The following is a 26,047-nucleotide window of genomic DNA, read 5'->3' on the forward strand; positions in this document are numbered from 1 at the left end:
AAGGTAGTTCCCGGGATCCAAGGTGGATCCTACCTTGTGGAGCGGGATAACTGTAGCTGTGCGCCACTCAGTGGGCACGAAGCCTGAGGTGAGGCTATGATTAAACATGACACTTAGGTGGAGTACCAGTTCATTTTGTAGTTCATATAGTACACAGCCTGGGTTGTCATCTGGTCCCATGGATGCTGTATTCTTAGCTTTGGAGAGTGCTGTTTCTACCTGTGTGGCTGTGATTATCGAATTTGGCAATTTTTTGGTATTGAGATGGGCCCTTTAGGGGGTGAGAGGGGAATGAAGTTGGCACTAAATCGATCCTGCCAGGATATTGGCAATATCCTTGGGATGAGTATATTTAATGTCACTCTGTTATAGTTCAGAGCAGATCTGAGCATTGCCATTTAGATTCTTGACATAACTATAGACTGCCTTGTGGTTGTCTTTGGAATCTTTGGCAATTTTATTTTTGTAACTAGCTTTTGAGGATTTTATGAGGGATCTCAGCTTCTTACTTAGGCTGGTGAGGGAGTGTTTTGCATCCTGGGATTTTCCTCTTTTCTGCAACAGTTTCTTCCTTCTGTTGTATAGTTTGTTTATAGCAGGGGACCACCAGATGGGCTTCCTTTTTTTTGGAGAAGAGCATCTTGGTTCTATTTGGGATGGCACGATTCATGCACAAGTGGATGTGCTCGTACAGTGCCTTAGTGTAGGATTCTGCAGTCGAACTTCCAGATCCCATCTGCTTGGGTGTTGTGAAGTTTGTCACTTCTGACTTCAGTAGCATGAAGTTGGCTTTGGAGAAGTTTAAGGAGGTTTCCTTACTGGGGGGTGGGGGTGGATGTCAAGGGTGATTTGCTTATGGTCAGATCTGACCAATGAGGGGGTAACCACTGGTGTGGAGCATCTCCCACGTTGGTAATGACCAGGTCTAGGATATTGGAGCCCCTGGTGGGACAATGGATTAGTTGATCCAGGCCGTTGGAATTTATGAATTCCAGGAACCTTTGGGAAAAGGAGTTGGTACCCGAGTAGTTTTCCCAATTAATGGCAGGGTAGTTGAAATCACCTAGTATTGGGGTGTTTGGTTGTATCTTAATATTTTCCAGTATGTTTAGGAAGGTGTAGTGAGAATCTTGGGGTATGGTGGGGGGATCTGTAGCAAGCTACAATTTGGATTGCAGTCTTACCTAGTGTTAGTTGCACCTGGAGAATTTCAGATGCATTGTGTTGGGCAACTAGCCTGGAGGTGTGAATATCCTTGGTGAATATGAACACTCCTCCACCTTCAGTGTTTTGGTCTTGGTTTTTTGGCCAAAAAGTGTGGTAAGAATTGTAGCCTGGTATTGCAGGGGTGCTCTCTGGAGCCTTGAACCAAGTCTCAGTCACTGCACAGATATCGATGTTCTCCATTTTTAGGAGTGCCTCGAGAGAGTGCATTTGAAGTTTAGACTTCTAGCATTGAGTAGCATTACCTTCAGATTTTGCATGCTTGTATCTGTTACGGTGGTGGTTTTATCCTTTGAGCTTTGCCTAAAAAAGGCACTATAGGGGTGGCAAGAGCCTTAGCCAGTAACCTGAATCCCAGGGGTGACAGGTGCAGACCATCTCTGGCAAAGCATTGTGGTTTGTCGATCATGTCTTCCCAGGCAGACAAATACTGGATCCCCTTTGAATGACACCAGAAGCTTAGCCAGTTGTTGAAGTCAATCATTTTGTCCTTATACTGTGGTATCATTCTGGGCGAAGGCAGGATGCTACTCAGGGCTAGGGTCATACCTGCCTGGGTCACATGATCCAAGAGCTCTTCCATGTCTCTTTTCAAGTAGTCCAGGGAGGTACATCTCAAAGTCATTTACTCCAGCATGGACAATGACAGAGTCGTATTTGTACTTGTTGTGGAGTGACTTGAGTGCATGCGTTATGTGGCGGATCCAGGCACCTCACAGGCAGCTGACTAAATTTCTACTTGTTCAGCCTGGCGAGTGGGACATCAGTGTGCCTGACTATAGAGTCACCTATGACTGAAGTGTTGGGTACATTGTCTTGCCGTAGGGGCTGTTGTTGGGTGGCACACTGGTGTGAGCTGTGTGTGACTTTGGTTGTGACTGGTGTTTGTTTGCGTTTCAGCTTCGGAGGTCCTTGCTGCTTGGGCAGGTTAATGTTAAGGGCCTCCGCATATGTGGGTTTAGTGTTGCCATGTGTGGGAGTTGATGCTGTGGGTTTTGAAGGGCTGCTAGAGGTGTAATACAGATGTAAGCCTTCGCCTCTTGACTGTCTAGCACAGTCTTGACCGGAGAGAGCTTTGCTTCCAGTTTGGCTATGTAAGTGCATCTCTCGCAGGTTGTAGTGTATGTATTAAACAGCTGCATGACATGAATTCCAACAGAAAGGCTATGATCCTAAATTATTACTGGAAGAGAAAACAGTTTTTGAACAAAGAAAGAGTGAAGTTAGATCCTATTTTTCGGCTCTACAAGACAGTAATGATGTCCCTAGACCTAACACGAATAAATTGAGATATACTACTACTAATAGCCGGTGTACCTCTGAAGTTAGAAAAATAATTACCAATAACTGGGCTATTTTAACAACTTTGCCTGAATTAGGCACTTATTCCATCATGCCCAAAATTTGCTTATAAAAATTCTATGAATTTAAAAATTAAAGTTATGCTATAAAGATCTGCAAAATAAGACACAAAAGGGACTGGAATTAAATAAAAAGGGTACATTTCCGAGTATGAACTGTTCAGTATGTAATGTCATATGCAAAGACAACACATTCATACATCCCGTAACACAAACTTTATTCTTTTACTTGCACTACAACCTGCAATACTACTAATATTGTTTATTTAACCACTTGTGAAAAATGTCCAAGTTTCTATGTTGGAAAATCAACTAGAAAATTACGAGAGCATATTGTTGAACACAGATCAGATACTAAGATATGTGTCCTAACAAATGCTATCGCTAAACATAATATAGAGTTTGGTAATGCACACTTTTATTTAGGGCTACAGACATTCGTTTTACTAGTAAGAGTGGGGGGGTCATAAAAATAACGATCTAGAGACAAAAGAACATAACTGGATTGTTAAATTACAAGAAGATACTGCCCCTGGTATTAACTCTATGGTATCAGTTAAACCTATTTTAAAACTTAAGCAATTATGTCTTAAGAAATGAATCTTATAGGCTTTATTATTATAGCCTTCTCAGAAGAGCATTTTATCTTTTTAAAAATGTTTTTATATTAATGAGACTGCTTAATTAATGATGACATTTGGTTGGCTGTTTTATCATGTGACATCGATTTTAATTCAAATAGTAATGTGTTTTTAATTCAAATAGTAATGTGTTTTGAATGTATTTTCTCTATCACAAAGAAGGAATAATCTGAAAGCTTTGTGTTCAACTATGTTTTATTGTATTCCACAATAAATTACTTGGACGTAACTTTGCCATTTTTGTTTGCAGTGGTCCTGACATTCCCATTGGAAATGCTCTCTTAAAATATGTAGGGTTTCACCAAATGAAAAATCCTCTGGTGTAGTGGCAGAAGGAATGGATTCCTCTGCATCTGAATCCTCATAAGCAGACAAGGTTGCATGTCTTCATATTCAGAAACCTCAGAATCATCGAACTCCTGGTCAGATAAAACTGCTGGGGACAAGTCTTTTTCTTTTGGAAGGGGTAGGCTGGCTTCCCCTAATAAGCATGAAAAGGTCTTCTGCCATTTTAAGCACTGGAGATTGAGGCATGGAAGCATGTGCTTGAGCTTGGGTCGGTATTTTTAGGCGTAGTTCGCACCCTGGGCCTTAGAAACTCGGTAGTTTTAAAAAGAACTCAAGACACAAAAGAAGTCATTTGTTTGTGTTGAAAATCGGTAGTGTAAAGAACTTCCTCTGAAGCCAGTGCCTGCTCAGCAGCTCTGGACCCATCCAAGGTAGAGACATCCACAGGATCCTTAGTCAAAGAAGAGTATCGCGGCATACCAGACTCCAAACAGGTCTTAGTAGTGGCCTGCGAATCCATAGAAGCGTGCATCAGGGGCTGCAAAAGCACTTCACTGAGGACCGGCGAACTGGCGACTAAGCTTATTAGAAGAGCCATCGGCAGTTTTGGACCTGCGCGGTCCATCTTTATCCTTGCGTTTTTTCAGATCTGTAGTCAGATGGCTTACCAAAGCCATTTTGAAATACAGACATCGATAGCGAAAATATTTAGCTACAGTAAGGGCCCGACGTATAGTTCTGGCATTGAACAAAGCACAAAACCGACAGCGAGGGATGTCGTGGTCTGGGCTTAAACAGGCGACGCAGTAAGAACAGAAACTTCTGAGAGGTATTTGCTTTCCACCGGTGAGACAATTGTTAACTTTTTCTGACATCTGTTAGAGCAAGTAAAAAGGATCCCTAATGGGGTACTTAGCTTTAGAAGACTTAAACTTCAATTTCGGAAACGAAAACTCAGGTAGCGGCCGATCAACACTCGTACGAACTGCTTCTGCTTCCTCGGCAAGAAAGACTGATATAATGGCATCGGCTGCCTGATTTTATACCACTGAAAACCTGGCATCAGTCCAGGAGCGACAGCAACCGATGCAGAAATACTAAGCCTCTAGTATTCCGGCCAACTGAGGGCTACCCCTGGCAGGATAACCCAAGTGTGAACATGAATACCATGGAAACCACAAAACAGTACAAACTGAAATATTTATGGAAAACAATCATGCCAAGGTTAGAAGTAGAAGAGTCTCAACAACTAATAGCTAAAATAAGGAGAGACTAGATAAAAATGGGGACATATAATCAATATAAAATCAAATCAACAGGGAAATCTCTAGAAGAGATGAGATTCTTGTGGAAGTTTCAAAGGTGTTAAGTGTAGAAAGTGAAAGATCTGGAAGGTTTTGAGTAATGGTAATTTAAAGGAGGGAGGATGGAAACCAGCAACTTTGAGGAAAGCTGTGATGGATGTATTACCTAGAGTACATACACTTCAGATCCAGCTTTATACATATCCATTTCAAATTTAAACCATGATTATGAAGTTTATATGTCTACACTTGACAAGAGAATGGCAAGGTGTTACCATCAAAGATTTGACAGCATTAAAAGATCATAATTTAGAGAACAGGAAATGCACTCCGAGAGGGATTTAGAATAAGTTAAATTCCAAAGGAATACATAGTCAAACAGCAAAAGGCTGGAAAAAGTAGTAATGGCTGCCAAAGTACTATAATTTGCAAGAAAGCACAGTTGTGTAAACCCTCAGAGAGGGGATCTATGCCTGGCCTACAAAGCATCCACTCATCCTTCTCTGATGGACCTACTGCACATCTACAAAATAGAATGGTATCTGTGTTGTCCAATTTCATTATGCATCACAAATGGGTCTTCAGGTCAGTCCTCGGATCCAAGCCAGCCATTTTTCAGACATACAATCTGAGCCTCACACTCCTCAGTCTCCCACAATGCCTCAGTCCCTAACAAACCCTCAGATCGAGTTTGCTGCCCTAATCATAATGTGGATACTCCCAAGAAAAGAAACAAAAGTCTTACTGGAGTCTAAACTAGGAGCCAGTAGTTTCCTTAGTCCTCTAGGTTACTCTCAGCTGCACATGGAGGGGGAGGGGGGGTGTGGGAAGTGATGCATAACGAAACTGGACAACAGAGATACCAAGTTATGGTAAGTATGTAACTTCTATATGATCTTGTCCATTTCATTATGCATCACGAATGGGTCAGAGTCCACGGCTACACAAACCCTGGGAGGACCTCAAGGAAGGATATGCCTGAACACCGCAGAACCAAAGGATGCCCTGTACCTAGAAACGATGTTGAACTTATGAGATATATAAAGGTGTGAGCTGTGGACCAAGTAGCTGCAGCACAGATCTCATCAATTGGATTTCTATCACAGAAGGCTGAAGAGGCTTACAGATCTAGCCAAGTTGGCTCTAACCAGATGGGCAAGTTTGCCTTGTTGGGAGTAAACCGCAGAGATACATTTCATGACCTACCTAAGCCAAGGTAACCTTAGAGATCACTTGTCTCAATCTATTAGGCAAAAAAGCAATGAACAGTTGATCTGACTTTCTATGAGGCCTAGTCCTATGTAGGTAAAAACGTAACAGTCTGTGAACGTCCAAAGGATGCAAGAGATACTCGCCTTTGTTGGAATTATTAGGGAAGAACACAGGTAAATGAATGGTCTGATTCATGTTGACCTCCGAAGCAACCTTAGGAATGAGGGAAGGATTTGCTCTAAAAGAAACTATCTATAAAAAGAATGCTATGTACGGAGGTCTGGAAGACAACACCTGCAATTACAAAACTCTCTTGGCTGATGTGATAGCCTCAAGGAAGGCAATCTTCCAAGACAAGTACTTCAGCACACAAGAACTAGCAAAATCAAAGGGTTTTTGGGTGAGACCCTGTAAAACCAAAGTAAGATCCCAAGGTGGAGAAGGATTCTTGATCGGCAGTCTCAGTTGAAAAACTCCTTTTAAGAAAGCCCAAGAAAGCTTGGAAGGAGAAAGGGTACAGGAGGAACCAACTCCCTTCCAACATGAAAGTTGTTGAGGGCCGTAAGTTGTACCTTAATTGTGGAGAAAGTTGCTCCTTCATGAAAGAGAACTCAAAAACATGAGGATATCAGAGGCTGATGCAGAAAAGGGATCTATATTCCTCTGACACTCAGATGGAAAACCTTTTCCCCTTGCTACAATGTACCGTCTTGGTGAATGGCTTTTGAGAAGCAAGAATGTCATGAACAGGAGAGAGGAGCCTGGACTTTACCAAAATTACCAAAGTGGAGAAACCAAGCAGTTAGAGGGACCGGAGGTTGGGAATCTGATGTTCCATTGGGTGTGAAATGAGATCCTGTCTGGGATCCAATATCCATGGAGGATATTTGCTGTAAGACTGCAGAAAGGGGAATTATACCTGACCAGGCCAATGGGGGCAATAAGGATAAGATTGATCTTCAACCTGTTAGCTTACTGTAGGACTTTGGGTATCAGAGGGATCGGAGGAAAAGTATAGAGAAGACCAGAGGCCAATCATGGACCAGTGTGTTCCTGGGCGACTTCCACTTTGGAGGAATCAGAGCGAAGTACATGCTGCATTTGTTGTTTAGGAGGAATCGGAGCGAAGTACCTGCTGCATTTGTTGTTTAGGGGGAGGCAAAAAGATTTCAGCAAAGTTGGCCCCAGTGGCCGAAAATCTCATAATGAACCTGCTCCGTTTGTCCACCAGGATGTCAGACTCCCCTCGGGATGTGCATTGCAATAAGAAAGCGGTTGGAATCAATTGCCCATTCCCAACTCTCATGGCCTCTTGGCAGAGTGGACACGATCGGGTTCCCCCCTGCCTGTTGATGTACCATACCACTGACATATTATCCGTCAAGAGTGCAATCGTCTCCAAAGGGAGGCAGTCCTGAAAAGCTTGCAATGAGAGGACCACATTTTTCCAGGACATTTATCTGCAATTTCGTCTCTATGGGGGACCATGTGCCGTGGACCCTCCTTTCCTGAAAATGCCCCCCCCCCACCACACCACACCCCAATAGGGAGATGTCAGTGGCCACTGTGGCCAAAGGGGGGGGGGGGGGGGCAAAAGCCCGGCTTAAATGAAGGTCATCCATGAGCATCCACCATAGCAGGTGACATCTGCAAATTGGTACAAAATTTGATCAGGGATGATAATGGTTGACAGCAGCTGGACCACTGAACAGTCAGGGTCCGCTAAAAAACTCTCATGAAGAACCCAGTTAGAGGCACCAGTAGGACAGCAGCTGACATTGAGCCCAAGCCTATGAGAATCAAGCAAGCTGAGAGAGATGGAGTGCCCAGAAGGCATTGTATTTGTCTGATAGATTATATCCACTGTGAAGGAAGAGCTGCAACTTGCGTTATTGTTCAACTGTGCCCCAATGAATTCTATTTCCTGAACCAGGGGCAACTTGGATTTGGCCATGTTGACTGTGATTTCCAGGTGAACAGCGGCAACATCACCTGAATCATCCAGAACACTTGATGCCTTGTGGATGTCATATGGAGCCAATCGTCCAGGTAAGGAAACACCTGGAAACCTTGCAGATGGAGGTGCATGGTGACTACTGCCGTGTATTTGGTGAACATCCAGGGGGCTGTGGTGAGACCAAAGGGCAGTGCTTTGAACTGGTAATGATCAGCCTCCAGCCGGAAGTGTAGAAATCTCCTAGAGTGCGTCTATTTTGATGACAGTACACATCCTGGAGATCCAATGAGCACATCCAGTTGTCCTTGTGCATTAGCAGTAGAATGGAATGTACTGCAAACTATGCAGAACTTAGTCTTCTTGACAAACTAATTTAAATTGCTGAGATCCAATATGGGCCAAAGGTCCCCAGTTTTTTGGTACCAAAAAGAAGTGTGAATAAGTTCGGCATCCTCGTTGTTTGGTTGGGACCAGCTGAATGACTCTTGTCTAGAAGTTTTTGCAATTCTACAAGGGCATTCTCACTCTGACTGGGTAGCATATTAGGGAGACACTCCCCTGTGGAGGAAGGGGGAAGGGAATATAGTATCTGCTGGATATGATGTTTAATACCCAAGCGTCATTTATGTCTGTCCAGGCTGTTGGGTGTAAAAATAGTCTGTCCCCCGACTGCTTCCAGAGTAGGACAGCTGGGCAGTGCTTCAGGAGCACTGAAAGGGCTCATCAGAGAAGGGGTTCCCTGAAGCCCTGGTTATGTGGACCTCCTTTGCCCCCGAGGCAGAATCTGCCATTAAATCCTTTCCCTCGGCCCTGGAAGAGGACTCTTCCTGCAAATCAGGGAAGGCCCCTTGAGATTTGCAGAACCACATCTTCCTGCTTCGCTGGTTCCTGGAAAAGGTCCATGGGGGGGGGGGGATTTAATTCCCACGGCAGATAGAGACTTGCCTTTCTGTTTGCTTCAGGTCAGAGTTTCCTTAACCGATGGTCTGAACAAGGAGGAACTATCAAATGGGGCGTTAATGAATGACACTTTGAAGGGGTCTGCAAACCAGCATAACCTCATCCAGGCATGTCATCTAAGAGCTATACCTGAACCAACTGCTCGAGAGGTTCCCTCTGCCGCGTGGGAGATTAGCCTCAAAGAGTTTTTAAAGGCTTTCTCAGACAGCGAATGCCCCAGAGATGTGGAAAGCTCCTTCAAGTCTCTCTGGAGGAGAGTGAAATGTGCCAGATAATTTAATGCCCTCAGCAAAAAGGTGGCTGAAGCATACACTCGCTTCCCATGCATGTCCAAGGCCCGAGACTCTGTTGGGGGGGGGGGGACAGTATAACTATGTTCGGTGAGCTCTTTCTTGGTTGCTGGAGACACCAACAATGGCAGCAACCAGGACATCTTTGCCCCAGAAGGGATGATCATTGGGGGGGGGGGGCTAAGGTACTTATTTGCACTCTTCAGACTGGTTCCATGGTGTCAGGCTCATTCCAAGCCCGGCAGGCAAGGAGGTCAATAAGTTCATCTGCCAGTGGATTTCACCCGGGATTGTAGATTATCCCATCCTGAATGCCTCCAGGAACACTCCAGAAGGGACAATCCTTGGGGGGACTAAGGTACTTATTTGCACTCTTCAGGACTGGTTCCATGGTGTCAGGCTCATTCCATGCCCCAGCAAGCGAGGAGGTCAAGTTTGTCTGCCAGTGGATTCGCCCAGGATGTAGATTATCCCATCCTGAAATGCCTTCAGAAACACTACTACTCTGAGGAAAGGGTGTTGGGAAGACAATCCACCCTTTTGTTTCAGGATATCTCCAAAGGAGATGTCGTAAGGAGATCGGGGGGGGGGGGGACATTCCCCTCCAATGAAGTCACTGTCCTCTGTTCAAGACTCCAAAGGGGAGTCAATGTGCTTCACCTTGCACCAGTGCTTCTGGGGGAACCTCCTCCATGGGATACTCTGAGGGGTTGGCAGGAGGATCTCCTGGAGGAGCTGACCATGGATCGGACAGATAGGAGCAATGCCTCGACCCACAGAGGATTGGGAAGGGCCTGCTGGAGGAGGGACCATCTCTTGAGAAGTCAAGAAAGTCCTCTGTCTCCTGGAATGCAGAGGATGCCAGAGAAGCCAGTCTCCTGCCCCGGATGCCAAAGTCCCCAAGGGAGAAAGAGATGAAGCCACCCCAGATCAGATGCCACAAGAAGGCGCCAGACCAGAGCTATCAAAAGCAAAGGCCCCAAGGGAAGGGACGGCTCCGAAAAGGACAAAGTCACAGCAGACACCAACACAGAGGACCTCGCATCAATCTCTCTGATCCGGGACCTGCTCTGCTCCAACAAAATTGGAGCAGAGCTGGTCTGAGACTCTGTTGGAGCCAGGGAAAGAAACATCCCACAATCAGATGCTTATCCACTCGAAATCACCAGGCCCTGCGACTCCGAACCAAAGGGATCGGAGGAGGGGGTTGAGACATTTGGTTTGGAACTCACAGATCCAACGTGGGTCAGAGAAGGCAAAATCCCCGGCAAGATCTAGGCTTTGAGGAACCTCTGCATCATTCAAGCCATCTCCTAATGCGATAGCCAAGAGGACCTAGAGGACAAAGAGGAATGTGTAAACCGCACTGGTATAGCGCTCAGCCAGGTGGGTACAAGCTGGTGAAGGTGACTTGTTTCAGTGGGAAGTAGGACTCTGATACTTACGCTCTGAAAAATTTAGAAAACAAGGAAGATATTACTCAACAGTGAAGAGGCTCACAACCGTGTGCAGACCAAACGCCGGCAAACGAGATCTGAGGATTTGTTTGTGAGTGAGGCATTATGGGAGAGGGAGGAGTTTGAGGCTCAGATCGTATGTCTGAGAAATGGTTAGCTCTGATCCGAAGACTGATCCGAAGACCCATTCTTGATCCACTATAAAATGGACAATATCAGATCAAATTGTTTCAGATAAGGTCAGGGATCCAGACCTGCAACAGATGACATGTTGGAGGGTCATGCATGTGTCTTAGAGGATTACCCCCTCTTTAGAAATATAGGCTTCCCATTCATGTGAAGCAGGGTTCTTTCCCTGCACCTGATCAAGCAATACTGGGACTAGTGGATGGGGAATTCAAAATTTGCCACTAGTCTGGCACTTATGTCACTATTAGAAAGAGTAAACTGATACATAACTATGTAAGCAGTCATGCCCAAGTTATATACACTCCCTATAAAAAAACCTATCATATCAAACACTGTTCAATGCAACTGGGAAGCATGGCTAAACTTAAAAAGGCCATTTGGAGTCATTAACTTAGTAATCACACATGAATCTATGTGTCTTGTACCAGTGGAAGGGGTGAGAAATACTTCCTAGTGAAACTTCAGGGAGGCTCAATCAATCTCGATGGTGACCAACTGGCTTCAAACTAGAGCAACTTAGCAGACCTGATAACAAACGACTGGAATATAGAATCCTCCTGAAACCAGCATCAGATATCGGGGATACACTTTCTCATCTGAACAGTATAGGGCAGAAGACTGTCGAACAATAACTGACAACTCAAACTCCAAAGAATCATCAGTGGTACATGTAAGAGATTTTTTTTTTGTATTTTTTTTAAACACAGAAGTTGCAGAAGATAGAGGTAACTCCTTGGAATAATCACTGTCAGACGTATGTTTCTTCTCCATCCCATTCGAAATCCGTGTCTTTGTCTCTATATTTGGAAGACTTGGGTTGGGTTTAGAAACTTTGGCCAATGGAGAGGGTAGACAAAACCCCTTCAGAAGTGGGTGTACATCTACCTTTTGACCTTGCACGTTTAACTTACTTTTTTACAGCTAGCATTTTGAGAATTAAATTTCACACCTCTGTGAAATATTCCACCCCAAGGCAAGCAGCATATAATTTTTTGGCTAAGTTTTCTACATTTTTTTTAAAAGACTCATCCACCCTTCTCTAAATACCAGCCAGAAACATATAGCAGCTGAAAGTAACTAGCAAATAAAATCTAAAAACAGAAATGTACAGTTTTGTAAAGGCAACTCCACAAACAGCAAACTGATTCAACCAAATTATTAACAGCTAAAAGCTCAAACAAAAATATCATTAGATATAGTGTTTTGCTTTTTAAAAGTAAATGTAGAATATATATTTCATAACCAAGTAAGTGCAAAGCTAGAAATGGACAGAAACAATGAGGAACAGCAAGAAAATGTGAAGTCCTAGAGAAGGGTTAGAAGAGGTAAAACTGACTAAAGAAAAAAAGTGAAACATTTGACCTGATCACTCGACTGAATAAGAAAAGTGTAAGGATATGTAAATAAAGGTTAAGGTAAAAAAAAATATTTTTAATACACACAAAATATAACTTTAAACACTAGATAACCCAATGTCATTTCTCCCAGATGTGACCTTCTTGAGTTGCAAAAGTGACCAGGAGAGCAAGCTACAATAACCTTGATGACATACAGCATTATGACTGAAGGGTAGTGGGACTAGTACACTAGGAAAGTTGCAAATACCAAAGCAACAAAAACTTGCAGCTTATCAGTTTCAGTCTTGCTAGCTGACAAGAATGGGCCTCCTTATGCAAGATAGTGGATTCTGTGCACTCAGTCAATAAATATACAACTGAATGCATTTTTTAATACAGCAATTAGTAAAACAACCTAACTAAAGGAACCTTAATATTGTATTATGACTGTCTGCACAATAAAGCAATTACAAGACAGCAATAAACCTAAAAATAAAAACTGAATTAGATCTAAAGTCATGTTTGGGCACAAAGCTTATCTAGAACAGTAGCCACCGATTCAAATAAAGGCTGCTGAGATAAAATGGCTTCTGATTTTAGCTCTAATGTTAAATCCTGGAATTTCTTTCATAAAATGGAAATGATCAGATGGTCTTGTAGACTTAGCATTTTCAACGATGCTCTCCGCATACCTGAATATGTCTATTCTCCTTAGGAAAGAAAGAGCCAAATGGACTGATTCTAAGCTAACAGACCACTTTAAAGAACAAGGAGGAATTTCTTTTCAAACATGCCCTGGTCTTGTGGAAAACTGACTGATTCTTTACACAAGGCCTGCAGTTCTGAAATCTTTCTGAACGAGAAAACTTCTGCTATGAAGAGTTATTAAAGAGAGGTACTTCAGGTCTGCTAAGTAACACATTTGAAAAGAGTTCGACTTTTCCTCTCAAAATTTAAGTACCGTCCAGGACAGACAATATGCCCTGGAGAATGTAAATGAGAGGTACCTAAAATCAACTAAGGCCAATTTTGAGAGAAAAATTGCCATGGATTCAAAGGACAATGATAAGGCCTTTTTCAGCTATGTTAGGAACCTGGGTGGAAACTCCCAGATATGCTCAGAATTAGTCCAAAATGATACAAAAATCACTGAACCCACAGACATTGCCAACATACTGGCAGACGGGTTCAGTGCAAACTTCACCCCCCTCTCCCCCCCTAAAGGAGAGATAACTATCCCAGCGGAGTGTAGCCTCCCAGACATCTCAAATGCGCAGGTGAAAGCTGCTCTCTCGAAAGCTAAAAACACAGCATCAATGGGACCGGATGGTGTCCCCGGCTGTGTGCTACACGAGCTAAATGAGGAATTAAACCCGCACATAAGGCAGCTGTTTAATCTCAGCCTTACCACAGGATACGTGCCTAAGGAATGGCGTATGGCAACTGTGGTCCCACTCCACAAAGGCGGTGCCTCTACGGACCCTGGTAATTACCGCCCCATAAGCTTAACAAGTCTAGTCTGCAAAGCTATGGAGAGGATCATAATGGAGCTCATAAACAAAGATATAGGGGACTTGCAGACATTGGACCCGACCCAGTTTGGCTTCGTCAAGGGAAGATCATGCCTTTTGAACTTGGTCGACTTCTTCGAAACAGTCACCAAGGCCATTGATGAGGGAAAGGCAGTCCATACAGCCTATCTTGACCTTGCAAAGGCTTTCGACACAATACTCCACTCGGGTATTGTAGAAAAACTTACCAGCTTAAATGTAAACCCATATGTCACAAGATGGGTTGCAAACTGGCTTAAGGACAGAACCCACAGGGTTAGAGTTGCTGGCGCTATGTCAGACTCCAAGCCGGTCACAAGTGGTGTCCCACAGGACTCGGTCCTTGGCCCCCTATTGTTCGGCATCTACTTCTCAGAAGTACAGGCCAACATGGGAGGACTTTGGCTGACAAAGTTTGCAGACGACTGCAAACTGGGCGCCATAGTGGAAAGTGCATCGGACACGGATATCCTTCAGAAGGGACTCACGGAAACAAATAGCTGGTGCCAGAGCCATGGCCTGAAGTTAAACGCCAAAAAATGTATAGTCATACCCTTCGGGAAAAACAAGGTAACCCCAAGCTACCATATAGGTGGCAATCCACTAAGCACAGAAGAGGTTATCAGGGACCTGGGGACCCAGGTTGACAGTGGCCTTTCTTTGACACTCACGTTGCTAAAGTGGTTAGAAAGACCTTCTACATTGCCCACCTGATCATGAAGGGATTCACATCCAGATCTAGTGAGGTCATTGTTCCCCTGTACTCTTCACTTATCAGACCAATGATCGAGTACAATGCCCCATTCGGGATGTATCTCGTCCGACATCTGCAGCAATTGGAGAGACCCCAAAAGTTTCTCACCAAAAGGATAAAGGGACTCCAAAATCTGTCATATGCTGCCAGATTGAAGAAACTCCAGCTCTATTCAGTCGCATACCATCTGCTCAGAGGTGACATGTGCCTGACATACAAGACCATGTCCAACCCGGAATTAATGGACATGCTCCACCTCAAAAAATCCAAATCCACCAAAACCACTAGAGCAAGCTACTTAAACCTTAGCACGAATATAAATAGGACGTGCTGGAGGGATAGATTTATCACTCAGAGACTCCCTATGCTGTGGAATAGAGTCCCGGTCCATGTGAGGCAGAGCACCTCGCTGGCTCTGTTCAAGAAAAATCTTGACCTGTGGATGGGAGATCGTAGGTTTACCCCAGGAATCATCTCTGTGTCACTGCTGGACAGAGGCACAACAAACTAATGGGTACAGTATTTTTTCATATAAGGGGTGGCGTAAGCCACAAAAATTCGGGCTAGGCTTATAAATGCCTTGGGGCAGATAGCCTAGTATAAACCTATGAACATTCAAGAATCATTTAAAACAAAAGAAGCCACAACAGATAGACAAAAAACACAGGTGAATTTCAATGAAGAAAGAGATGGCAAGCAAACGTCTTATACTGTATTAAGATGCTACACGATCTGATGGTTTGAACTTGATGAATCTGTACCTATATCTCTGCGGCAACAAGAAATTTTGATTTGTATTCCTTTTGTGGTGGTTAGCCTTTTTAGTGTCTTAAAGGACAACCGCACCCACAGACTTAAAACATGTTCGTTTCATCATGTCTTGATGTTTCCAACATTTCAACACCACTTTTGGACTCTATATACTTCTTTTTCATATTTTTAAATGTAATTCTAGAGTCTACCCCCACATGGGGTCCGGCATCTTGATTTTTTAGTCCATCTCCAAGTATCCCACACTGCATTGTTTGGCTTTAAAATATTACATCATAGCCCCTAAGCTCCTGTCAGTCCATGGATTTTACATGTGTTTTCACGTATACCCTGCTTATTTTAATCAAGATGTCGGACCCCCTGTGGGCAGACTCTGGAATTACATATTAAAAAGTATACAGAATCCAAAAGTAGTATTAAAATGTAGGAAACCTCAAGATCTGATGAAATAAACATGTTTTTTCAGTCTGAGTACGTTTCTCCTTTAAAACAATCAAAGCAGATGACAGCAACTGGACTCAAGATGAGACCCTTCACTTTTGTTAGAGACTCAGAGTGAATATACGCCTCTTCCTTCTAGCATGAGAGGAAAATTTGTTTCTTTAATCTTAGCTTTAATGAAAGCTTTGGAATCAGAAAAGTCAGTGGACATGCACACAAAGTTCTGCAATCAGTGTTACTGAAGAACATGCATACAGATGGCAAGGAAACATCTTTATACTAATTCATTTGAATCCATACTATGACATACAACACACAGTTTTTGTACTTACTTCTGGTGACCCTAAAATGAGACCTCTGAATGGTCTGTTTCACTATGTTAGGAGTGACTGTGCTCATTTTCCACTTCAGCAGTTTCCTTTGCGGCCAAGGCAGAAGTTCCACTACACAACAAAAATTAAGAATCATCATTTTCTGCATCACAACAAACGTACATCACATGAGGCACGTCAATACAGTGAACAGCACTAAAATAATGCAGTATACTGGTGGAAGGAAGAGGCAAGTGTACGAGACAAAACATTAAAAAAAGAAATGAGCAACAAGTAATGCTGTAACATGGTTGCCAAATCCGTAGGAAATACCCCTTTCAGAACCAAATTGTTAGAACATATACACAGGGCCTCTTACCACCAATGAAATTATCCAGCTGCTTGTCCATCACTATATAACTTTCTAAACTGTGTTCCCAAGCTGGTCGTTAATCCAATGACCAAAAACTCTTGTCTGCCCAAAAAACTATCAGATCTGCTGGGCATTATCTATACTCATACCATGTTGCTGAGGCCTGAAACTCCTTACCTGTATCCAGCAGCTCAGTACCCTCCCTCCCATCCTTCAAACCCATTCTGAAAGACGTCTTAGCCAAAAACTGTCTGTTCTTGCTCAACACCAGGATAAACTATCTTGCTCAACACCAGGATAAACTACATCCTTAAATGTGAACAAGTACCTATTCATACCTTACTCCTCCTTACTCTCCCTTCTTCACTCATTTCCTTATTTCTATCAATTTCTCTCCCCATACTTTCTCTAAATCTGCTTTTCTCTCACTTCATATTACAATTTTTGTTTGCATTATACTAACTTAATTTCTCTATAAACAGGCTAAATTTTCCCTAAATGTTAAAAATAATTGTCATATATAATTTGCGTCTATTCTTAACCAATGTTTTCACATTACGTCTAATTTGGTATCTTCTTTTTCTTTCGGCTGTTCCCATTAGGGGTTGCCACAGCAGATCTGTTACCATTTCTTCCTGTCCTTTGCATCTTGCTCTCACACCAACCACCTGCATGTCCTCTCTCTCACCACATCCATAAACCTTATCTTAGGCCTTACTCTTTTCTTCTTACCTGGCAGCTTCATCCTTAACATCCTTTTCCCAATATACCTAGCATCCCTCCTCAGCACATGTCCAAACCAATGCAATCTCGCCTCTCTGGCTTTATCTCCAAACCGCCCAACCCGGGCTGACCCTCTGATATACTTATTTTCTTAATCCAGTCTACCCTTGTCACACAGAGTGCAAATCTTAACATCTTTAACTCTGCCACATCCAGCTCGGACTCGTGCCTTTTTTCAATGCCACTGTCTCTAACCCATAACATAGCCGGTCTCACTACTCTCTTGTAGACCTTCTCTTTCACTCTTACTGGTACTCTTCTGTCACAAATCACTCCTGACACTTCTCCACTCACTCCACCCTGCCTGTACTCTCTTCTTCACCTCTCTTCCACACTCACCACTATTCTGAACTATTGATCCCAAGTATTTAAACTCATCCACTTTTGCCAACTCTAATCCCTGCATCCTCACCATTCCTCCATCCTCCCTTCTCATTCACACACATATTCTTAGCCCTGCCAACCTTCATTCTTCTCCTCCCTAGAGCATATCTACACCTCTCCAGGGTCTCCTCAACCTGTTCTCTACTCTCACTACATATCACAATGTCATCTGCAAACATCATAGTCCATGGGGACTCCTGTCTGATCTCATCTGTCAATCTGTCCATCACCACTGCAAATAAGAAAGGGCTCAAAGCTAATCCTTGATGTAATCCCACTTCCACCTTAAACACATCTGTCTCTACCACTGCAGATCTCACCGCTGTCACACTACCCTTGTATATATCCCTGTACCACTTACATACTTTTCTGCCACTCCCGACTTCCTCATACAATACCACAACTCCTCTCTAGGTACCCTGTCATATACTTTCTCTCTAGGCACCAGTCATATACTTTCTCTAAAAGACACAATACAACTCCTTCTGACCTTCTCTGTACTTCTCCAACACTCTCAGAGCAAGTATCGCATCTGTAGTGCTCTTTCCTGGCATGAAGCCACACTGCTGATTATTAATCATCACCTCCCTTCTTAAGCTAGCTTCTACTACTCTTTCCCATAATTTCATGCTGTGACTAATCAGTTTTATCCCTTTGTAGTTACTACAGCTCTGCACATCATCCTTATTCTAAAAAATCGGTACCAAAACACTTTCTCCACTCCTCAGGCATCCTCTCACTTTCCAAGATTTTATTAAACAATCTGGTTAAAAATTCCACTGCCATTTCCCCTAAACACCTCCAAGCTTCCACAGGTATGTTATCTGCACCAGCAGCTTTTCCAATTCTTCATCCTCTTCATAGTTATCCTTACTTCCTCCTGGCTAATCCGTTGCACATCCTGATTCACTATCCCCATATCATACAACCTTCTCTCTCTCTCATTCTCTTCATTCATGAGCCCCTCAAAGTACTCTTTCCATCTGTTCAACACACTCCTCGCTTGCAAGTACATTTCCCATATTTTCCTTTATCACCCTTACCTGCTGCACATCTTTCCTAGCTCAGTCCCACTGTATAGCCAATTGGTACAGGTCCTTTTCTCCATCCTTAGTGTCCATCCTTTCATACAACTCTCCATACACCTTTATCCTTAGCCACCTCTCTCTTTGCCATGCACCTCATCTCCTTATACGCCTGTCTACTTTCTTCATCTCTCTGACAATCCCATTTTGGTATAATTATGTAAAATTTAGATTTTTTTTTAATTTTTGAAGACTGTAAAATTTTTGTTCTTAAAACTGTGCAAGCTGCATTTACCTTAATAGATGTTCAGATTCCTCACTGCTACAGTAGCCTTTGGCTATTTGGGTTGTATCCTACCTTAGTATACAACAGACCATCTTCACAACAGTTATCTCCTGATTGGATAACCCGTTGGAGGGAAATCAACATTCAGAGTGTGGATATCTGACTTTCTCTCTCTCTGCCCCCTCCCTGTAAGGGCAAGAGAGAAAGTTTATTCATCCTTAAATTCTGAAAGGTATAAACAGTAAAAAGAAGTTATCTTCTTGCTATAATGTTTCATCTGTGTTGTTGATCTTCATTCATTCTTGACTGTTGGGTCTCTGTTCCGTCCTCAGAACCAACTTGGCCATTTTAACAAGCTTGCTCCAGCCAGAAACTCTCGAGTTAAGGCTAAGCCATAGTGCCCCTCTTCCCTTCTCCTCAGATCAAGTTTTGCCCGTAGAAGTAAAGGTAGAAATAAAAGTAGAAATGTTGTCTGAGCAACTGCCCTACTGCAATACCAGGACTAGGTCCGAACCTCCAGGAGTCTTTGGAGGGGGGTAGGTCAAAAATGAAGACAACCACCACAGATGGAACGTTGTAGTAAGAACACAACTTCTTTATCTGATGATGTTAATCTTCATTCATTCTTGGACTGTTGGGACAGAGTCCCCAGCTACTTTATGTCCCAGAAGGCCCTATGGAAGGATATTTCTGAGCACCAAAGAGCCAAAGGATGCTCTTCCCCTGGAGACTGTATCCAATTTATGAGCGATAAAGATATGCGGGGTAGCCCAAGTCACCGCTGCACAATTTTTATCCATAGAGGCTTTAGAATGGAAGGCTACTGAAGTGGCAGCTGATCTAGTAGAATGAGCCTAGACTTTTGTTGATAGATTTGGTTTATTTTGGTCGTAAACAAAGGTGATGCAATCTCTCAACCATTTTGATAAGGTAACTTTGGAAACCTGTTTGCCCAATTTAGTGCTTGAAACAGTTGGTCTGATTTTCTAATCAACTTTGTTTGATTCAAGTAAAAACGTAATTGTCTGTGCACATCCAACAACTGTAAACAATATTCTCCCTTGTTTGAGAAATTTGGAAAGAAAACTGGTAGGTCTATAGCTTGGTTAGTAACAGAGTCAGATACAACCTTGGGAAGGAAAGAAAGGTTGGTTCTGGGTGATGCTCTCTCCTTGTGAAAAATAATGTATGGATGTTTCACGCATAAGGCTTGCAATTCTGATATTCTCCTGGCTGACGTGATGGCTACCAGGAAAAGGGACTTCCAAGATAAGAATTTGATATCACAGATGGCTGCTGGTTCAAAGGGTTAATGAATTAAAGTTTGTAAATCTAATGTTAAATTTCAAGGTTCGATGGGTTCTTTAAAGGGTGGTTTCAGATGCAAAACGCCTTTCAAAAAGGCTTTGCAAAGGTAATGAGACATTAAGGAAAGGTCATCAAAGCCATTATGAAAATCGGAAATAGCAGTTAAGTGAACCTAAACAGTAGAAGCTGAAGCTCCTGATTGGAAAATGGTTGATGAATATTCTAGAACCTTATCAAGTGAGGCTGAAAAGGGGTCAATTTTTTTCTGCAAGAAACCACTGGACAAATCTAATCCATTTACTTAAAGTTTTCTGGTTGATGGTTTACGGTAAGGCAGAAGAATCTTCTGAACTGGGGAAGAGAGATTTTTCTGCCTGGCAATTACTGGAAGGAGAGGTACCAAGCCATCAGTTTGAGAATGCATAAGTTTGGATGGACCATCCCCTGCGGGTAGGGCAGCAAGTCTGGCATTATCTCCAGAGTCTACGAACAGTAAACCAGGTGAGGCCAGAGAAAAAGAAACCAGACTTGTCAGAGCCAATAAGGAGCAATGAGGATTAAACTGCTTCTCAACAAAATCGGGCTTTCTTCAAGAATTGGGGAATCAGGTGCAGGGGCAGAAAGGTGTAAAGCAGCCCCGGGGGGTCAATAATTTAGAACAGCATCTCTCAGGGACTCCCCCTGAAGGGGGGGGGGGGGAACAGGGCAAAGAAGCTGCTGGATTTGTGGTTTATGGGAGATGCAAATAGATCACAGTAAGGCTGATCCCAGCAACAAAAAATCTTCGTTACATTGCGATTGAGAGACCACTCGTGAGGCAGGAGAATGCATCTACTCAGTTTGCTTTCAATCACATTGGAATTCCTGGAAATATGTGTTGCTATCAGAAAGCGGTTGGATGCTATCACCCATTGCCACACTCTTAGGGCTTCTTGAAATAAGGAGTAATATCTGGTTCCTCCCTGTTTGTTGATGTACCAGACCACTGCCATGTTGTCTGATTGGACAGCAATTGTCCCCGAAGGGTGGGTTGATTGAAAATCTTGCAACACTAGAAGCAGGTCCTCAGTTCTAGGATGTTGATATGCAATCTGGCCTCTAAGGGGGACACAAGTGCCTTGGACGGTCTTTCCCTGAAAATTTCCCTCACCCCATCAGGGATGTATCCGTGGTCACTACGGCCTTGGGCTGAGAAGGGGGGGGGGTGAAAAGGCGACTCCACAGCTCCTGTTCTAATAATCCACCACATTAGATTCTGCTTGCATCAGTTGGTTATGCAGATTAGGCAAGACATCGGGTGTATTAAGAGACAACTGTGATGCCAGGAGCCACTGAAGTAACCTCATGTGGTACCTTGCTAATGGAACTGGAGTGATTGTCGCAGCCACTGACCCTAGAAGTTGTAAGACTAAGCGAGCCGGGACATTGGTAGTGAGAAAGTGTCACTTGAAGCTGTGACCTTAACCTCTGAAGCCTGTCAAAAAGTAGAACAGCTATACAGGAATTGGTGTTGAGTGTTAACTCAATGAATTTTCTCTTGCGTGGGTGACAGCTTTGATGTTTCCCAGTTTATTGATGCCCAAGTACTCTAAGGTCTAGGAAGGAGTCCAAGGCATGAAGCAGTAGATAACTGGTGGGGGCAGTGAGGAGCCAGTCATCTAAACAGGGAAACGCATGGAATCCTTGTAACCTTAGATGAGCTACAACCACTGCCATGCATTTGAACACACTGGGGGCTGTGATGAGACCAAAGGGCAGTGCGTGAATTCAGTAGCATCTGGCTCCCAGCCGAAGCGGAGGCATCTTCTGGAGCATTTGTTCATCTTTATGTGGTGGTAATACACCTCCTAAAGATCTATACAGCACATCCAATCATCTTTCTCAAGAAAAGAAAGGACAGACTGTACCGTGACCATCCGGAATTTTGTCTGTCAAACAAACTTGTTCAAGACACTGAAGTCTAGAACTGACCTCCAGTCCGCTGTCTTTTTGGCACTAAAGAATCTTGAGTAAAATCTGGATCCTGTTTGGTCTGGTGGTACTGTTTGGCTGACTCTTTTGAAGCAGCTTTTTAATTTCTTGTGCTACCATGTCCCACTGACTGGGTGGAAAGTACAGTTGTGTACACTTACCATAAATTTAGATGTTAGAGTGTATTCACTGTTGCAGTCATTAGATTTGGGTAATCTGCTGGGCAGGTTGCCCTCATTCAGCCTGATTAACAAAGTCTTGGGTCCTGTCCCTTCTTCCATGATGTCAGGTCATCAGGGGTATAAAACATGCAGCAGACACCATTACATCAGTTTTTCTTGCCCCAGATGTCAGGTGCCCCCCAAATGGGGAGCAAATAAAATTAAAAACACAAAAATATACCTCCAACCAAAAGCAAATACACCAAAAAGGCTTTTAAGCATAGTAAAAGAAAGTAGAGGTATAGTAAGAGAAAAACAGGGGGCTGGAGGGTGGGCAACCAGGACTGCAACAGTGAATACACTCGAACATCTACATTTATGGTAACTGTACAGAACTGTACTATTTTCTTCATGTTTCACTGTTGCAGTCATTACATTTGGGTAGATTCCCAAAGCTATGGTTGGGAGGATGGATTTATACAGCATTAGGACCAAGCTACAAGGCCCTGCAAGACAGCAGTGGCAAAGCCAGCTCTGGATTTAGAGAAAATTGGTAAATGATAATGCTTGGTGAAACTATGCACCAAACTCCAGGTAGCAGCTTCTAGAATATCCCTGGTAGGAACACCTGTGAGAAAGGCTGCAGAAGGAGATGCAGCCCTGGTGGAATGAGATCTGATCCCCTGGGGGATATGTTTTCCATGGTGCTTATAGCAGAAATGAATGCAATGGCTTATCCACTTAGAAATGGTTTGTTTCGAAATAGCCTTCCCCTCTGCCCCAGCAGCAAATGCCACTAGCAATTGATCTGATTTTCTTTGAAATTTAGTTCTGTCCAAGTAGAATCTAAGTTGCCTGTGCACATCCAAGGAATGTAGACTCCATTCCCCTTTGTTCTTGGGATTGGGGTAGAAGGTTGGCAAATGAATGGATTGGTTAAAAGCCACACTGGAAACCACCTTGGGCATGAAGGATGGATTGGTCCTCAGAGATACCCTGTCTGCATGAAAGATGATGAAAAGCTCCACTGTCATATGGGCCTGTAATTCAAATATCCTTCTAGCTGAAATGATTGCTAAAAGGAAGGCTGTTTTCCAAGAAAGAAATGCTAAGTCTGCACTAGCAGCTGGCTCGAAAGGAGGTAAAGTGAGCTTTTCCAAAACAAAGTTAAGGTCCAAGGCAGGGGTAGGAGCTCTCCTAGGTGGTCTTAAATTCCTTGCCCCCTTGAGATTGCTTCAGCAGAGGATGAGAAAAGAAGGGTGGTTTAGTGTTATAGTGAGCTGAAATAACAGAAGCGTGGATTTTAACAGAGGAAAAAGACAGGCCCTTGTGAAGCACCTCACTTACGTATTGCAAAATCTGAGGTAAATTGGGCGCTGCTGTGCTCATCCCTAAAGAATGGTTCCAGGCACAGAATCTTTTCCATTTGTCAGCATACGATTTTCTAATACTAGGTCTTCTCGCCTCCAAGATTACATCCATCACAGGTTTGCTGAGGAATGCCAAGGTGAATTTAAGTGATTAGCCAAGCTGCAAGGCTCAATGTTGGGAGATGAGGGTGCAGAATTTGGTTCTCCTGCTAAGACAGCAAGGAAGATGTCTGAGGCAGGTGCCATGGAGATATCTGTGACACACTGCACAGGAGTGGGTACCAGTGCTGGCGAGGGAAGTCTGGAGCAATCAAAATCATTTTTGGTTTGTCCTGATTGACTTTTAGCAGAACTTGGAGAGCAGAGGCAGAGGGGGAAAGGTGTAGACAGATAGGTTTTTCCAACTGAAGGACAGAGCATCCACTTTCCAGGCTTTTATATGAGGAGTCCTTGTGCAAAATTTGTCCAACTGGTAGTTCTGGGGGGAGGCAAATAGATCTATGTCTGGGCTCCCTCATTTGCTTGTCAACATGTTGAAAATCCGTGGTTCCAGTTTCCACTCGTGTGGGTTCATGAGATTTCTGCTTAGTACGTCTGCCAATGTATTCAGTTTTCCTGGCAGGAATTGAGCTTGTAGTTGCACTTGGTAGCTCAAGGCCGTGTTCCACAATGCCATGGCTAGTCTGCAGAGGGGGGTAGGAATGTGTACCCCCCCTGCTTGTTTATGTACCACATAACCTTGGTGCTGCCCATCTTTAACATTAGTTGTCCTGGATGAATGTAGTCCTTGAAGACTGTCAGAGCATTCTGTACAGCTAACAATTCTTTATGATTGATATGTAGGTGCATTTGATTTGAGTTCCATTTGCGCTGAATGCACTTCCCTGCCAATTGAGCCCCCCCCATGCATAGCCTGATGCATTTATAGTTAGGGTTTGGGCGGCAGGGGGTAGTGTGAATGGCAGTCCCTTGCTTTGGTGGCAGGTCTCTGCCCACCATAGGAACTCCAGGCGTAGGCAAGGTATGATAGGAATCATTGTTCTCAGGTTGTGAATGTTGACTCCATAGTCTTACCACTGAAGTTTTCTCAAATGCAGTCTTGCATATGGAATTATAAGAATGCAGGAGGTCATGAAAGCCAAGGCTTGCAGTATTGGTCTTGCAGATAGCAGGGTTTTTGTGGCCACTTGTTTGAAGTAAGTTACCCAATGAATTTTCTTTTATGGCGCGAGGAAAGCCATCTGGGCAGTTATATTCAAGCTTGCACCAGGAATGTAATCTGTTGAGAGGGTACCAGTTGTGATTTATTTTCCTTTATGGTGTACCCTAGACAAGTTAGAACCCTTTTTACAGATGACAAGTGATTTAGAAGTATGGCCTGGTTTTCTGCCTGAATTAGACAATCGTCCAGGTATGGGTATATTTGAATATTCCTTTGCCTGCAAAATGCAATTATTGGAGCCAAGCACTTTATGACTACCCTGGGCGCAGTAGACAAGCCAAAGGGCAGTGCAGAGAACTGATAATGCAAGTAGCCTGCTTTGAAGCGTAGGTAACTTCTGCAAGATTCCCTGATTAGGTAATGCAGGTAAGCTTCTTTTAAATCTACAGTTGCCAACCAGGCATCTTTGCCTAGCATAGAAGTAACTGGTGAAGAGTCAGCATTTTGAATTTTGGAATGTCCAGAAAGGTGTTTAGAGTAGACAGGTCCAGAATTGGGCTCCATGATTTGTCGTATCTGGGTACCAGGAAAAGCCTGGAATAGAAACCTTGTCCCTTTTCCTCTTCTGGTACCGGTTGAATAGCCAACCATGTTTAAGAGGGCAAGTACTTGTTTCTGAGCCTCTGCCCACTGATTTGGGGACAAGTCTGGCCACCCATTTGGTGTTGGCAACGTCTGGAAATGAAATCTGTATCCCTGGGAGACTATTTAAAACCCATTTGTCCTGGGTAATGAGTTCCCAATTTTTTGCAAGAGCAGCAATCTTTCCCCCCAAAGGGCCAGCTAAAAGGTAAGTGCTTGGTAATTTTAAAGGAAAAAGTCATTGAGACCGTTTACCATAGGGAGGTCCTGATTTGGAAGTGGAGGCCCCCCATTACTTAATTCTGAGAGTCCCTTGGGACTGAAACCCGATGCTTTTGGTATGTCTGGATTTGGCTTGAGTGGATCTAGAAGGAGTTGGAAAGGACCAATTCTTAGTAGGCCAGTGCCTACTAAATCTTGGAGATTGCACTTGTAAGAAATCATTTACAGTTTGCATAGATTATGTATTTTCTTCCATCTTTTTTAGAACTTCTTAAGCCATATTGCCAAACGGGTGGTCCTGATTTAAAGGAGC

General features: G+C 43.4%; 1 protein-coding gene across 1 annotated transcript in view; it reads right to left on the bottom strand.

Annotated features, from left to right (window-relative positions):
• TTLL4 (tubulin tyrosine ligase like 4) overlaps positions 1–26,047 on the bottom strand; it is a 1,780,839-nt gene that overhangs the window by 1,405,013 nt on the left and 349,779 nt on the right. Inside the window, exon 10 of the mRNA XM_044073711.1 lies at positions 16,069–16,179. Coding sequence (XP_043929646.1) covers positions 16,069–16,179 — 111 coding nt within the window. The remainder of the gene's footprint in view (positions 1–16,068; positions 16,180–26,047) is intronic.

Source organism: Protopterus annectens, chromosome 6.part0, assembly GCF_019279795.1.
Source record: "Protopterus annectens isolate FY-2018-M chromosome 6.part0, PAN1.0, whole genome shotgun sequence".
NCBI lineage: Eukaryota > Metazoa > Chordata > Ceratodontiformes > Protopteridae > Protopterus > Protopterus annectens.